The sequence below is a fragment of the Grammomys surdaster genome, unplaced genomic scaffold (assembly GCF_004785775.1).
Source record: "Grammomys surdaster isolate TR1022 unplaced genomic scaffold, NIH_TR_1.0 133, whole genome shotgun sequence".
Taxonomy (NCBI): domain Eukaryota; kingdom Metazoa; phylum Chordata; class Mammalia; order Rodentia; family Muridae; genus Grammomys; species Grammomys surdaster.
In genome coordinates, this window is record NW_021604591.1 from 2903199 (window position 1) to 2916761 (window position 13563).

Genomic DNA, 13563 nt, shown 5'->3' on the forward strand with positions numbered 1-13563 from the left:
AAGGAAGGAAGGAAGGAAGGAAGGAAGGAAGGAAGGAAGGAAGGAAGGAAAAAAGAAAGAAAGAAATCCTATTTGTAATGGTACTAGAGGATGTCATGCAAGCCTCCAAAGGAGAGACATAACCAACAGTTCTACCAAGGTATGATGCCCATGAACCACAACAATAAACAGCCTTGCCCAATAACCCTAAGGGTGCAGTAGTGCACGCATTATCTTGGCAGTAACTGGACATGAGACCCATTCAACAAAATAGAACCATGCCTAATGTCTAGTACTGGAAAGCTAACCAACTATTTTGTGTTAGTGAAGGTCACTTTATTTCACCAGCATAATACCTAACAATCTAAACACCTGTTCTTATATCCAGAGATAACTCTATCCCTTAATCCCTCATCAAGGAAATTTCTTTTTGCAGCAAGACCATTACAGAAAAACACAACCAAACCAATTAAAATGTAGAATTGTGGAGCCAAATCACAATGGAAAAACCTATAAAACAGTCCCAAAGCTAAGGAGTAGAGGAAGAGGAAGTGGAAAGAAAAATTAGAAGAAAAGTTAGAAGAACAGGGATCTTATTGTGAGATTATGTTGTCTAGTAAAATCAGAAGCTACACCCATAAAGTCTCACCAACATTACACTAACAAACATGCTCAAGTGGAGGCTTGAGAGGAGTGCTTGCAAAGCCTCGACCCTACACAAGAACTATAGGCAACTAAAAAATGATGAGGGTGGAAGAAATAGTCTTCTCTGGGAAGAGTACGCCAATTAGTGATACAATACCAATACCTGAAACATATGTATGAGTTAACACTGTACTGGCTGGGTTTTTGTGTCAACTTGATACAAGCTGGAGTTAACACAGAGAAAGGAGCCTCCCTTGAGGAAATGCCTCCATGAGATCTGGCTGTGAGGCATTTTCTCAATTAGTGATCAAGAGTGGAAGGGCCCATTGTGGGTGGTGCTGTAGTCCCTGGGCTGGTAGTCCTGTGTTCCATAAGAAAGCAAGCTGAGCAAGCCAGGGGAAGCAAGCCACTAAGCAGTATTCCTCCACTGTCTCTGCATCAGCTCCTGCCTCCAGGTTCCAACCCTGTGTGAGCTCCTGTCATGACTTCCTTTGATGATGAACAGCAATGTGGAAGCGTAAGCTGAATAAATCGTTTCCTCCCCAACTTGCTTCTTGGTCATGATGTTTTGTGCAGAAATAGAAACCCTGACTAAGACAAACATTATACAAACTGAGCAGGGTATATTTAGGAATATATACGTACATACATATATGCATGTAGTTGCAGTAAAAGAAAAAAGTGGCCATGAATTTGAGAGAGCAAGGGGTGGTATATGGGAGGATTTGAAGAGAAGAAAGGGGAGAAATTATGTAACTATATTGTAATCTAAAAAAATGAAAACAAACACTTTTTTTTTTTTTTTTTTTTTGGTTTTTTTGAGACAGGGTTTCTCTGTGTAGTCCTGGCTGTCCTGGAAATCACTCTGTAGACCAGGCTAGTCTCGAACTCTCAGATCCGCCTGCCTCTGCCTCCCAAGTGCTGGGATTAAAGACGTGCACCACCACCGCCCGGCTAGAAAACAAGCACTTTCAACAGTCAATAGAAAACAGAAACCATTACTGAGTAACTGAAAAGCAGGCAGTATACACATCATGCATATGCTAGACAGAAGGGTATTTCACATCTTAGCAGGATAAAGCCAGAGTTGTGGACTTCTTCACACTATTCAATCTAAAACATATGGAATATCTATTTCAGAATTTTCCATTTAATACTTTGATTTGAAACTACAGAAAATGATATTCAAAACAACGGGCTACAGATAAAGGACTCTTATGAGTTTATATTACATAAACCAAAGACTTCTGAGTCAACAAGATGGTTTAGTAGGTAAAAGGACTTGTTGAACAAACCTCACTAATTTGATGCCCACATTCCAGGGGGAAAAGAAAGAGAACCAATTCCTAAAAATTGTTTGCTGACCTCCTTATGTAAACCATAGTACACATGTGCCTATATCTATATGTACATCAGACACACAAAACAATAAGAAAAATTTCAATTTACAAAATAAATTTGGGTTCAGTGGTTAAGAACACTGGCTGCTCTTCTAGAAGATATAAGTTTGATAGCCAGCACCCACATGGCAACTCATAACTGTTTGTAACTCCAGTTCCAGAGGATCTGATAACCCTCTTCTGACTTCCAAGTGTAGCAGGTATGAACATGCATAGAACAACCCATAAAATAAAAAGTAATAACTTCTACTGAAACACACACACACAGAGAAAGAGAGAGAGAGAGAAAGAAAGAGAGAGAGAGAGAGAGAGAGAGAGAGAGAGAGAGAGAGAGTACTGTTAAAGAGCACAAAATACAAATAAATGGAATGATAAACTGTATTTCTGAATAGATCTAATTTTGTAAAATCATCAATATAAGCAAGTCAAATCTCAGTATTACTAGACGCTAAATGAATTATAAAATTAGTTCAAGATTAAATGAAAATAGAGTTTTATGAAAGACTTAATTGGATAAGAGAATTAACTCACTGCCAAACCTTGAGGCTTGAGTTTGAGCCTCAGGATCCACAAAATAAGAAAGGACTAAATCCTACAAGTTATCTTTTACCTTCAGGTATGTATGTGTTTACATGTACAAACATACTCAAAAATAGTCAGTGCCAATTTAAATTAAAAAAAAAAAACAAAGAAAAAGAATTCTAACAGAAAGAGAAGGAATTATGGGTACACCAGTTTAAAACTATATAGTAATACCATTCAATAACTCTATTTATGCAACAAATAATCTCAAACAGATCTATGCATGTAGAGTAGTTTGTACACAGGCAACTATCAAACTGTTGAGAAAGGACAGGTTAGGCACAGTTTTGGGTTTAGGTCCCTATATGTTTTGGAAATAATTTTTGACCTCAACAAGATTATATAATATATATATATTTACTATATATCATATGTTAAATATATATGTATAATGTTTTAACAGTAAGAAAACAAACTATATTTCTGGCACTGAAATAGAGATGATCTTATAAAACATGACAAGTGAGAAAAGCAAACTCCATAGAAGAAAATGTAAATGCATTCAAGCATAAGGAAATGAAAATATTCTTTACATGTATTTTATTTATTGTGTCTTCTGTGTTTATGCCTGTTCTATGATACAAACGTGGGACCACAACCACCACAAGTTGGTTGCTTCTCTCCTTTTATCATATGGGTTAGGTCATCATGGTCAGTGGCAAGTGTCTTACTTCACTGAGCCATCATACTGGCTCATTTCCAGTATATGGAAATTTAAAATATTTTATATATATTTTAAACATATTGCTTATACATATATGAAGCAACATACCAAAGACAATGCTTTCTACATAGATTACAGAACATTAAGTTAGTATGAAGGATTAAAACAGCTATAAATGAATTTATTCATATGAAGATAAAAATACCATAGAAAGCTGCATGTGATGGTTCATGCCTATGTTACACCAGGGAAGCTGAAGCAGAGGGATAAGAATTTGAGGTCAGCTGGGCGGTGGTGGCGCACACCTTTAATCCTAGCACTTGGGAGGAAGAGGCAGGGGGATTTCTGAGTTCGAGGCCAACGTGGTCTACCGAGTGAGTTCCAGGACAGCTGGGACTACACAGAAACCCTGTCTCGAAAAACCAAAAAAAAAAAAAAACCAAAAAAAAAAAAAGATGAAGAAGTCATTCTATAGCAAATAAAAAGGTAAATTATCAAATATATATAACCAAAGCAAAACTTACTGAAAATTTCTAAATAATTGTATAGATATTATCTATGGACATTTACAACATAGGAAATGGTCTAGAAAAACTAAACTCAAAAACAGGTATGTCTAAAGAAACAAAAGTATACAGTGAGTATGTGGCTGTAAAGTTTAAAATTTGTAAGCATAATTATGGTTTCATAAACAAAGGATTACCTGTAGGCAGAAGAGAAAGTTTAAGAATTGAAGCAAAGTAGTTATGGGGACTTCTACAAAGCTGTCAATATTTTCTCTACTTGGCAATCCAGATAGCAGTTTCAGAAGTCTGTTACTCTGGTACTATGCCTTAGTGTTTTGTTCATCACTTAACATTATACTAGTTGTGGTGGTACATATGTAGACAGATAAAAAGGTTTTAATCTTTTGGACTAAGATTTATGTATTTTTCTACATGCATCCCATACATTTAAAATGTTAAAGTAACAAAAACATCTAAATTCAATTTACCTGTGGCTTTTTCTTTCCTGGCACACATACTTTCACATTTTTTCCTTTTATCACAAGAGGCATTGTTTCAATGTGCTTCATGATTGAAGTAACTGTTTTTCTAAACTCCATTTCCAAGTAAGCCTAAAATAAAATGTGTATGAATAAAAAATATGTGTTTAAAAGATCCTTTTTATTTATATTCATTCTTTTTGAGTTAGTCTCATCCAGGCTGGCCTTAAATTGTTTTGTAGTCAAGACTGTCCTACAAATTTTGACTCTCCTATCCCTACCTCCCATGTGCCACCTTACTAGGCTTATGGTTCTGCATTTTAAAATGAACTTAATGCCTCTCTGTAGAACATAAAGCCACAAAGTTATCTCAAGAACTGGTGCTTTTGTCTTTTTGTTTTGCTAACCTCTAACATGATCTTAAGGATATTTCCCATATAATACATACTTTAACTTTACATAAGCTCTATGTCATTACCAAGATGAGGGATGAGTCCATTGCAGGTTCCTGGAATAGGAATAAATAGGAAGGCATGGCTAATTTCGAGGAGAGCCAAGATCTGGTCTAATGTACTTTGAGTCTGTTTTTTTTTTTTTTTTTTTTTTTTTTTTTTTTTAGAACAAGTTTTTAAAAATACATATTGTTTCACTGAGGTTTGTAACTACTGAACAAATGTTATTAATTTCTAATGAACATTCATCCATATTGAGCAAATAATACTTTTACGTGGTAAGAAATGAGTAAAGGAGTTGGAAAGATGGTACTAGGATACCAACAATATCCCAACAAAAGCAACAAGTCTCCATGGATTTTCACAACTGACTGGGTACTTTCTCAGAGGAGCTGGGTTCAATTACCAGCACTCTCATGGTCACTGCAGCACCAGGCAGGTATGTGGTCTACACATTAGACATAGGTAATACACCCATATACATAAAGAAAAATTAAAGAAATGTGGAATAAAAGTTATAGACTTTTAGTTTCCATAAATCCCTGTAAGATACATTTTGGGTTGGTGAAAGTTTTATCTAGTGAAACTAGATTCAAGTATTACATCTAAAGTGATCACCAAGATCTTAATTCCTCCCTTCACTGAATCCCTTCATCTTCTGAGAAATTCTCTCTCTAATAATGTCTTTTTTTTTTCTTTTTTGTTTTGTGGCCCACTGTATTTAATTAAAATTGCATGCATGAGCATAGGTGGCACATAAGCCTGATATACATGAGTAATTTGTATTTTTTGAGCTTAGGGCCAAACCTCGAACCTAGCAAGCACTCTATCATGAGCTAAATCCCAACCTCAAAATGTTTAAAGTCTCTTGCTTTAAGGCATCTACCATGTCTTCCCTTTGCCTTAACTCACAAAAGTCTATTATGCTTAGTCTAGGGTTGGTCCATAATTCAAAAACTTTATGATGAATATAACATACATGGTAAACAATACACAACAGAACAAAAGAAATCATTTATTTTCTAACTTTCACTTTTATTTTATGTATTTTTAGAAACACAGCAATGCTTTCTTATTTACATAGCCATACCTATTTCTATACCACAATGGCAACATAACTGTGACCCTATGACCAGCCTATGAAATCTTAAATATTTATTACCTGACACTTTAGTCTATAAATATGTCAATTTGGGGCTGGAGAGATGGCTCAGAGGTTAAGAGCACTGACTGCTCTTCCAGAGGTCCTGAGTTCAATTCCCAGCACCCACATGGTAGCTCACAACCATCTGTAATGGGATCTGATACCCTCTTCTGGTGTGTCTAAAGACAGCTACAGAACTCATATACATAATAAACAAACAAATAAATAAATAAAACTTAAAAAAAAAAAGAAATAAATATGTCAATTCCCTGGAACCTTGTTCATTCCTGGGAGCTCTTCTTGTCCATACAAATACTACGGAATAGTTAACCATGCATGACACAGATAACACAAGCAGCTAGGATACCAACAATATCCCAACAAAAGCAACAAGTCTCCATGGATTTTCACAACTGACTAGATGACTCACCTCATTTCTACAAGGAACAAGGAGGACATCAATAATTTTCCCAAATGGCTGAAATGCTTTTCTAATATCTTCTTCAGTAAAGCCATCCTCTGGAAGTTCAGATACAAGAAGAATTGAGTTGGAACTCAAAGACTGATCTTTCCGTGGCTGATTTTGAAAAGAAAGAAAATTAAAAAGAAAGCATATAAGTCATAAGGTACAATAATCATAACTCCACATATAATTTCTACTACTCAACTTAGTACTTTTATGGATCTCTTATAGATAGTAAATCTTTGTTCATTCTCCATTCCAGTAATTCAAGGGATGGTAACAGAACATTTAAGGACTGATACATGCCAGGTGCACACTGCTAATCCCCCCACACTTGGCAGAATGAGCTAAGAGGATTATTAAAATTTAAGACCAACCTGTGCATTATAGCAAGACACTGTCTTTTTAAAAAATTGCAGGGCAAGCTGCTTGCCTGCAGTGTCCCAAGACTGGGCCAGAGTGGTTAGAACAGATATCTACGAGCTAGAGGACAGAAGCTGAATCTCTCTGAGGAAGATCAAAGCTCAGAAAGGTAAATAAGACATCATCTGGAATTCATATAATAAAGGTGGTGACTGTTCCATGTTTCATTTAAAAAGCAAAAAACAAACAAGAAGAAGAAGAAACAAACAAAAATCTAGGCATCGTGGCACATGCCTTTAATTTCAGCATCCAGGAGGCAGAGGCAGGTAGATTTCTTGTGAGTTCCAGGGCAGCCTGATCTAAAACAAAACAATAGAAAGGAATCTGGCTATACATAATACCAAATTTACCAAAAATCAACTAAAAAAGGAAAACCTTCTGAAGAGTCTGTCAACAGAAATCCTGAAACAAAATCTTAACAAATTAAAGTTTTCCCTATATTCAATAATCCTAATAATCTTCAAACTTATTGTAATTACATACTGTTTTAAGGTTAACCAAAATATAACCTTTTGGAACACAGAATATAATTGTTGAAAGTCTTCTATTTAGACAATTTCAAAAGGACATATTATAAAATATTAGGCCTATAAGAATTACACAAGCGACAGTTTAGATGTTATTTAACAGTAATTCAACAAAATATAAGAGTATGCCAGTATAGTAACAGGTAGGTCATAATCAAAATACATCAGTAAATCAGCAGTAAAAACCAAACACTACTACACAGAAAACATAGACAGAAAATTATCAATTCTTACAATTCTAGCTGATAAAAATTAAGAGTCATTAATACTGATTGTGCTAAATTCTCCTGCCACACAGCTCATGAAGCTAACCAAACTCTTCATCAATATATCACAGCATAAGCTGTTGTTCTGAGATAGTGTCTGGAAGAAACCTCCTGCCCTAGCCTGTCTAACTACACTACAGGAACATGCACTACCCTGACTACAATGTTTTTGGGCACATCAAACACTAACCATCTGGCATTCCTAAGCTACAAGAGTGAATTATTAGACTTTTATTATTCATAAGGAAAAGACCTGTTTCACATCTAAGTAGTTTAACAAATATTGATTTCAAATTTATAGGAAATATGACTCCAGAGACCCAGTTTTATTTTCTATTTGTCATAGTAACAGATGCAGGTACACTTGAACTAATTCACAAAAGAATTACTGACCTTCCGCTGGACCAAAGCACCTTTACCAGACACCTGTTTACCTTCCGGTAAAGTGTCATCTTCAAGATTCTTAGATTTGTGAGCAGAATGCCCTCCTAAATGTGAGTCACTCTTTACAGAGCTTACAGATTTCGCTGATGGCTTTGTTCCACTGGCAAGTTTAGGCTTTTGTGCTGGTGAGAGTCCTTTATCAACTGTTTCACTATGTCTCTGTTTAGTAACTTCTGTCCCATGTACAGAGCGCTGTCCTCCGTCTTCTAATGCCTTTCTTCTATCTGGTTAGAAAAAATACATATATTCATACATACAAATTAAAAAGAAGTAAATGATATGCAGCATTTTTATAACAACACAGCCCTGCTGTCTACTGTTTTTTTTTTTTTTTTTTTTTTTTGGGGGGGGTGGAATTTTATTCCCAAGAATATATTCATTATTTATGCAAGCATTTATTAAGCACATATTTATTAAATGAGAGATTATTTTATAAGACTGTTCACAAAACCATACAATCTAGAAAATTTTTTTAAAAAAACTTAAAAGACTATTTCAAAACACTAACAGTAACATGAGTAAGATTACAGAGCCATTCTCAAGCTTAGTAGGCAGCTCACACAATGCATGTAAGCATGCACGTAGGCACACACACAAACACACAGTTCTCAGTCTACAACATCTTATTCTTCCAACCTTATATGCAGTAGCTCCTTTGTTCATTCAGTGATCTTTCCTTATGTCAACAGCCCTCAAAATTTTGGCTATAGGGGCTCTTAACAATCTCAGGAACCCAGAGCTTATTTTTTTTTTATATTTATTTTATTTAACACATCAGAAGTTAAAATAGAATTTCAAAACTGCTGGCTCAGTTAATAATATACTTCCGGGGGCTGGAGAGATGGCTCAGTGGTTAAGAGCACTGACTGCTCTTCCAGAGGTCCTGAGTTCAAATCCCAGCAACCACATGGTGGCTCACAACCATCTGTAATGAGATTTGATGCCCTCTTGTGGTGTGTCTGAAGACAGCTACAGTGTACTCATAAATAAAATGAATAAATCTTTAAAAAAAAATAATAATAATATACTTCCATACTAAATTAACTACTAGCAAAATGAGATAAGTATCATTCACATTTTCCCAACCAAACATGTTAACACTGAGCTTGAAAGTTAACTTTTTTTTTAACCTCTGCTCTGTATCCAATCCACTATATAAGTTATATGCACATTTTTGATTCAAAGTATAAGGAAAATCAATGTGAACAGATTTGTTTTTGGAAAAGGAAAAAACTTTACACAACTCTAAAAAGACCTGTAGGCCCCTTTAGGGAGTTAGGGTCTTGGACAATACTGCGATTAGTCAGCTTACACATTTTAGTTATTTCTATTCAATTTCTTTAAATATATTAAGTACAGTTAAAGACATGTGCAAGGCACTACCTTAACATGAATGATTTATTTCATTATAGGCTATGTATGTATGTATGTATGTGTATGTATTTTAGCATATGAGCTACTTTTAGAAGTCACGAAACCATTATTAAATAATTAGGAGATAATTATTCAAAATATGAAGTTGGCCTCAAATTCATTTTATGTAACTGAGAATAACCTTGAATTCTCAATCCTCTACCTCAGCCTCCTAATTTGCTGGAATTACAAATGTGTACCACTCAGCTTATCTTCAGTCCTTTTTAAAAATAGATGCCGATAAACTAAACTTTCCATATATCTAGCCAAAGTTACAAGAATAACAGACTCTCAAGTGTGATTCCAATTTCATACAGCAACTTTAAAATGTAATAAAAATACAACAGCTCATTTTCAATAACTCAAACAAAATGATGGCATTAGGATTATCGGTGTACCTGATCTCACTGATCGTCTTGATGTCCTTTCTGGGCTAACTGACCGATAGGACTTCGGACTTCTTCTAATGAGATTTCGACTACGATATGGAGAACGGGACCGGGATCTGGATCTGGATCTAGATCTGGATCTATATTTAGAAATGAAACGATGGCAAATTCTTGGACTTCGACTTCTTGGTCTATAGATATAACGAACTGGACTTCGAGATCGGCGGACTCTGTGACCTGAGCTTGATCTCCTAGAATGTCTGGGACTGGGGGAATGAGAACGTCTTCTTGGAGTTTCATTTTCTTTCCGATTGCTCTCATTTCTACAGAGTAGAAAACAAAAACAAGACTCAGAAATTTAATGTAGATTTGAACTATATTAAATGACAGAGTAATTTTTTTAAACAAACACTTATTTTTATTATTTGTAAGTGTGTATACCATGGTAAGCGTGTGCGAGCCTGAGTGTGTGACCAAGTTCCCATAGAAGTTCAGATCCTTCAGAGCTGGAATTACACATTGTGTAAGGCACCCTATGTAGATGCTAGAAACTGAACTTGTGTCCTCTATAGAGTAGTAAGTGCTCTTAACCAATGAGCAATGTCTCCAGAGCTTTCACTGTATTTGGTTCTGTTTTAGAGAAAAAGCTGTCACTATGTAGCCCAGGCTAACTCTGAACTTGTAACAATCCTCAATCTCAGTCTCCTAAATGCTGGGATTAATAGGTGTCAGCCACCGTGCCTGGCTCAATTAGTAGTTTACTTAAAACAATCTATTGGGTGGGCAAAACAGCTGGGTGTATAGAGGTGTGTGCAATTAGACCTGATAACCTGAGTTTGATCACCAGACCCCTTAAGGTTGCCAAAGAGAAAACCAACTCTGAAAAGTTGTCCTCTGGCATCCACAAGCACCATGACACATATATACATATGTATACATGAACAAACAAACAAACACACACAAAGAATGAATGAATGAATGAATGGATGAATGGAAGGAGGAAGGAAGGAAAATATATCCACTGTTATAAGCACAGAGAAAGAAAGAAAAGAAAAAGGAAGAAAGAAAGTCAGACAGACATATCCACTGTTATGAGCACAGAAAAAGTAATCCAAACATGAATAACCTTCAGTTTACTTAGAACCTTTTCCTTTCAATTTAGAGTATTTTAATCTTCTTAGATTTTTCTCTGTAACTATTTTAAGTTCTGTAAAGAAATTAGGAGTTATTTATATAAACTGTTTTCACCAAGTTTTCCCTGAGAGACTATGCCATCAACACATTTCACTGACTTCTGAACACATCTATATAGACCTTAAACCAACTCAGGACTAAATAAGACAACCATGAGCATTCAAGGTGTTTACAATTAAGCTCCCACAAACAAAAATGGTAATAGGATCAGAACAAAATATTAAGACTAACGAAAGTGAAACCCAAAGAAGAAAGTGCATTTAAACTGGAATAAAAAAGATCAACTTTTGAATTTTCCAACTGTTTAAAAATAAATACAATAGTGGAATGTAGTGGTGTATGTCTTTAATCCCAGCATTTGAAGGGGAGAAGTAGACAAATCTCTATGAGTTCAAGACCAATCTGTTCTATTTACAGAGTTCCAGGCTAGTCAGACTCTATTTACAACAAAAAACAAAACCAAACATGATAAAAACAGGACAACTCCAAAAAATAACTTTTAAAAAATTTACTGTTTACTTTTAAATGGAAATAAAGTTGTAATAATACTATTAAAAAATATTACCTTCTGGATGGGAGGATCTCAGGATTCCAATCAGGGTATCTATTTTAAAAATAAACACTATTAATGACAGTTCAAACAATAATTAGCTTCAATTAATCTTTACCTAAAATGTGTCAAAACTGTTCAAATTTAAGTTTACATATGATTTAAGAAGTTGAAATAGAAAATATTTCTTGAGACATTTTTATATCTAATCCACTATACAATAAAGGTATATATGCTAGTAGATACACCAGAAAAACATTTATCAAGAACTCAATTTTTTTTTTAAAGTCAAATAAACAGTATAAACAAAGGTGTTTCATGGTACAAAATATTGGTCTAGGTAGCAGTAAACAGAAAGTAGCAAAGACAGATGATAGGCATGGGGATGCATACTGGTTTCCCAGCATGTCTACATCTGCCTTTCCCAACCTGTGGGTCATGACCCCTTTGGGAGGTCAAATAACCCTTTTACAGGGGTCATATATCAGATATTTACATTACAATTCATAACAGTAGCAAAATTACAGTTATGAAATGTCAATGAAAATAACTTTATGGTTGTGGTCATCACACCATGAGGAACTCTATTAAAGCATAGCAACATTAGGAAGGTTGAGAACCACTATAAGTCAGAGACCAGTTGAACTATGTGTCACCTGAGATATGGGCTGAGAAGAGAGCTTAGTCTGTGAAGAGCCTGCTGCACAAGACAGAAGACCAAAGTTTGAGCTCTAAACTCAAGTAAAAAGCTGGGCAGTAGAAGGTGTGCTTGTAATCTCCACATGGTAAAAGTAGAGACATGCTGATAACTTGGGCTCACAAGCCAGCCAACCTAACAAAATTATGAACCCAATAGAAGCCTACACACATACACACACACACACACACACACACACACACACACACACACACAAAGTGGGGAGAGGCAAGAGAGAAAAGAACAAAAAAGTATCTCACCCATTTTATAAAACTGTAGATAGTGGAAGGCTGAAAAGAAGGCTTGGTAAGGTTAAAATGCATTCTCTTGAAGAGGAGCACCCATATCGAGTTTCAGGAGGATCAGATGTTTCTGGCCTCATAGGCACCTATATTCATATGCACATACCCAGGCACTGACACATATTCATGTACATAACTTAAAAACAAACCTCCACGGGACATACCATTTTCATACTTTCTGTTGAAACACACAGAACACACTATTGTATCAAATTCTTTAAGTTATATCCAGTAGTACCTGGAAAAATATATCTAAGAAAGTGGAATTGAAAGAAAAGAAGGCATTTTAGGAAGCCCTTTAACCTCTATGGGTTCAAGACCATCTAGTTTACATAAGTAAGTTCCAGACCAACCAGGGCTACATAGAAAGAACCTGTCTCAAATGAAAGAATGAAGGAAAGAACAAAAGGAAGAGAGGGGAGGGGAGGGGAGGGGATAATATATAGGGGAGGAGACAATATATTAGCAGGCCTGGACTTGGTTAAAGCTCACAGGGTAGAACAAAGAACTTGGAGGCAAGTCCCATATGGTCCTACTCCAGGCACTGGTTGCTGTAGCACAGAAATAACAGACAATAAAAAGGAGACAACTAGAAAGGTTCCTTTAAAACAGTGTTTTTTCAATCTTCCTAATGCTGCAACTCTTTAATACAATTTCTCATGTTGTGGTGACCCCAACCATAAAATTTTTATTGTCACTTCTAAACTGCAATTTTGCTACTGTTATGAGTTTATGCAAATATCTGTGTTTACCAATGTTTTCAGCCTACAGGTTGAAAACCACTGCCTTAGAAGAAGCAAATTAGGAAGGGCCTGGAATCAGGTTATAAGCTTGCATAAAAATAGTAAGTAGCAGATGATCAACAAATTATTTTTCAGAAAATTAAATGAAGTCAAAACCCTTGGAAAGGGTAAAGCAGTGTCTTGTTGTTGCTGTTTCTGTATGCTTCAGATGTTGTTTAAAATCTAACCCAAGCCGGGCGGTGGTGGCGCACGCCTTTAATCCCAGCACTTGGGAGGCAGAGGCAGGCGGATTTCTGAGTTC

General features: G+C 35.6%; 1 protein-coding gene across 7 annotated transcripts in view; it reads right to left on the reverse strand.

The window, feature by feature from the left end:
- Positions 1-13563, reverse strand: part of Znf638 (zinc finger protein 638) — a 71894-nt gene that overhangs the window by 34181 nt on the left and 24150 nt on the right. For all 7 annotated transcript variants that reach the window (XR_003710698.1, XM_028762288.1, XM_028762286.1 and 4 more), the window contains exons 4-8: positions 11536-11574; positions 9786-10099; positions 7924-8198; positions 6282-6428; positions 4265-4387 (exon numbers count right to left, since the gene is read on the reverse strand). Coding sequence is in view for 6 of the 7 variants with exons in the window: in XM_028762288.1 (XP_028618121.1) it covers positions 4265-4387; positions 6282-6428; positions 7924-8198; positions 9786-10099; positions 11536-11574 (898 nt within the window). In the remaining variant the exon portion in view is untranslated. The remainder of the gene's footprint in view (positions 1-4264; positions 4388-6281; positions 6429-7923; positions 8199-9785; positions 10100-11535; positions 11575-13563) is intronic.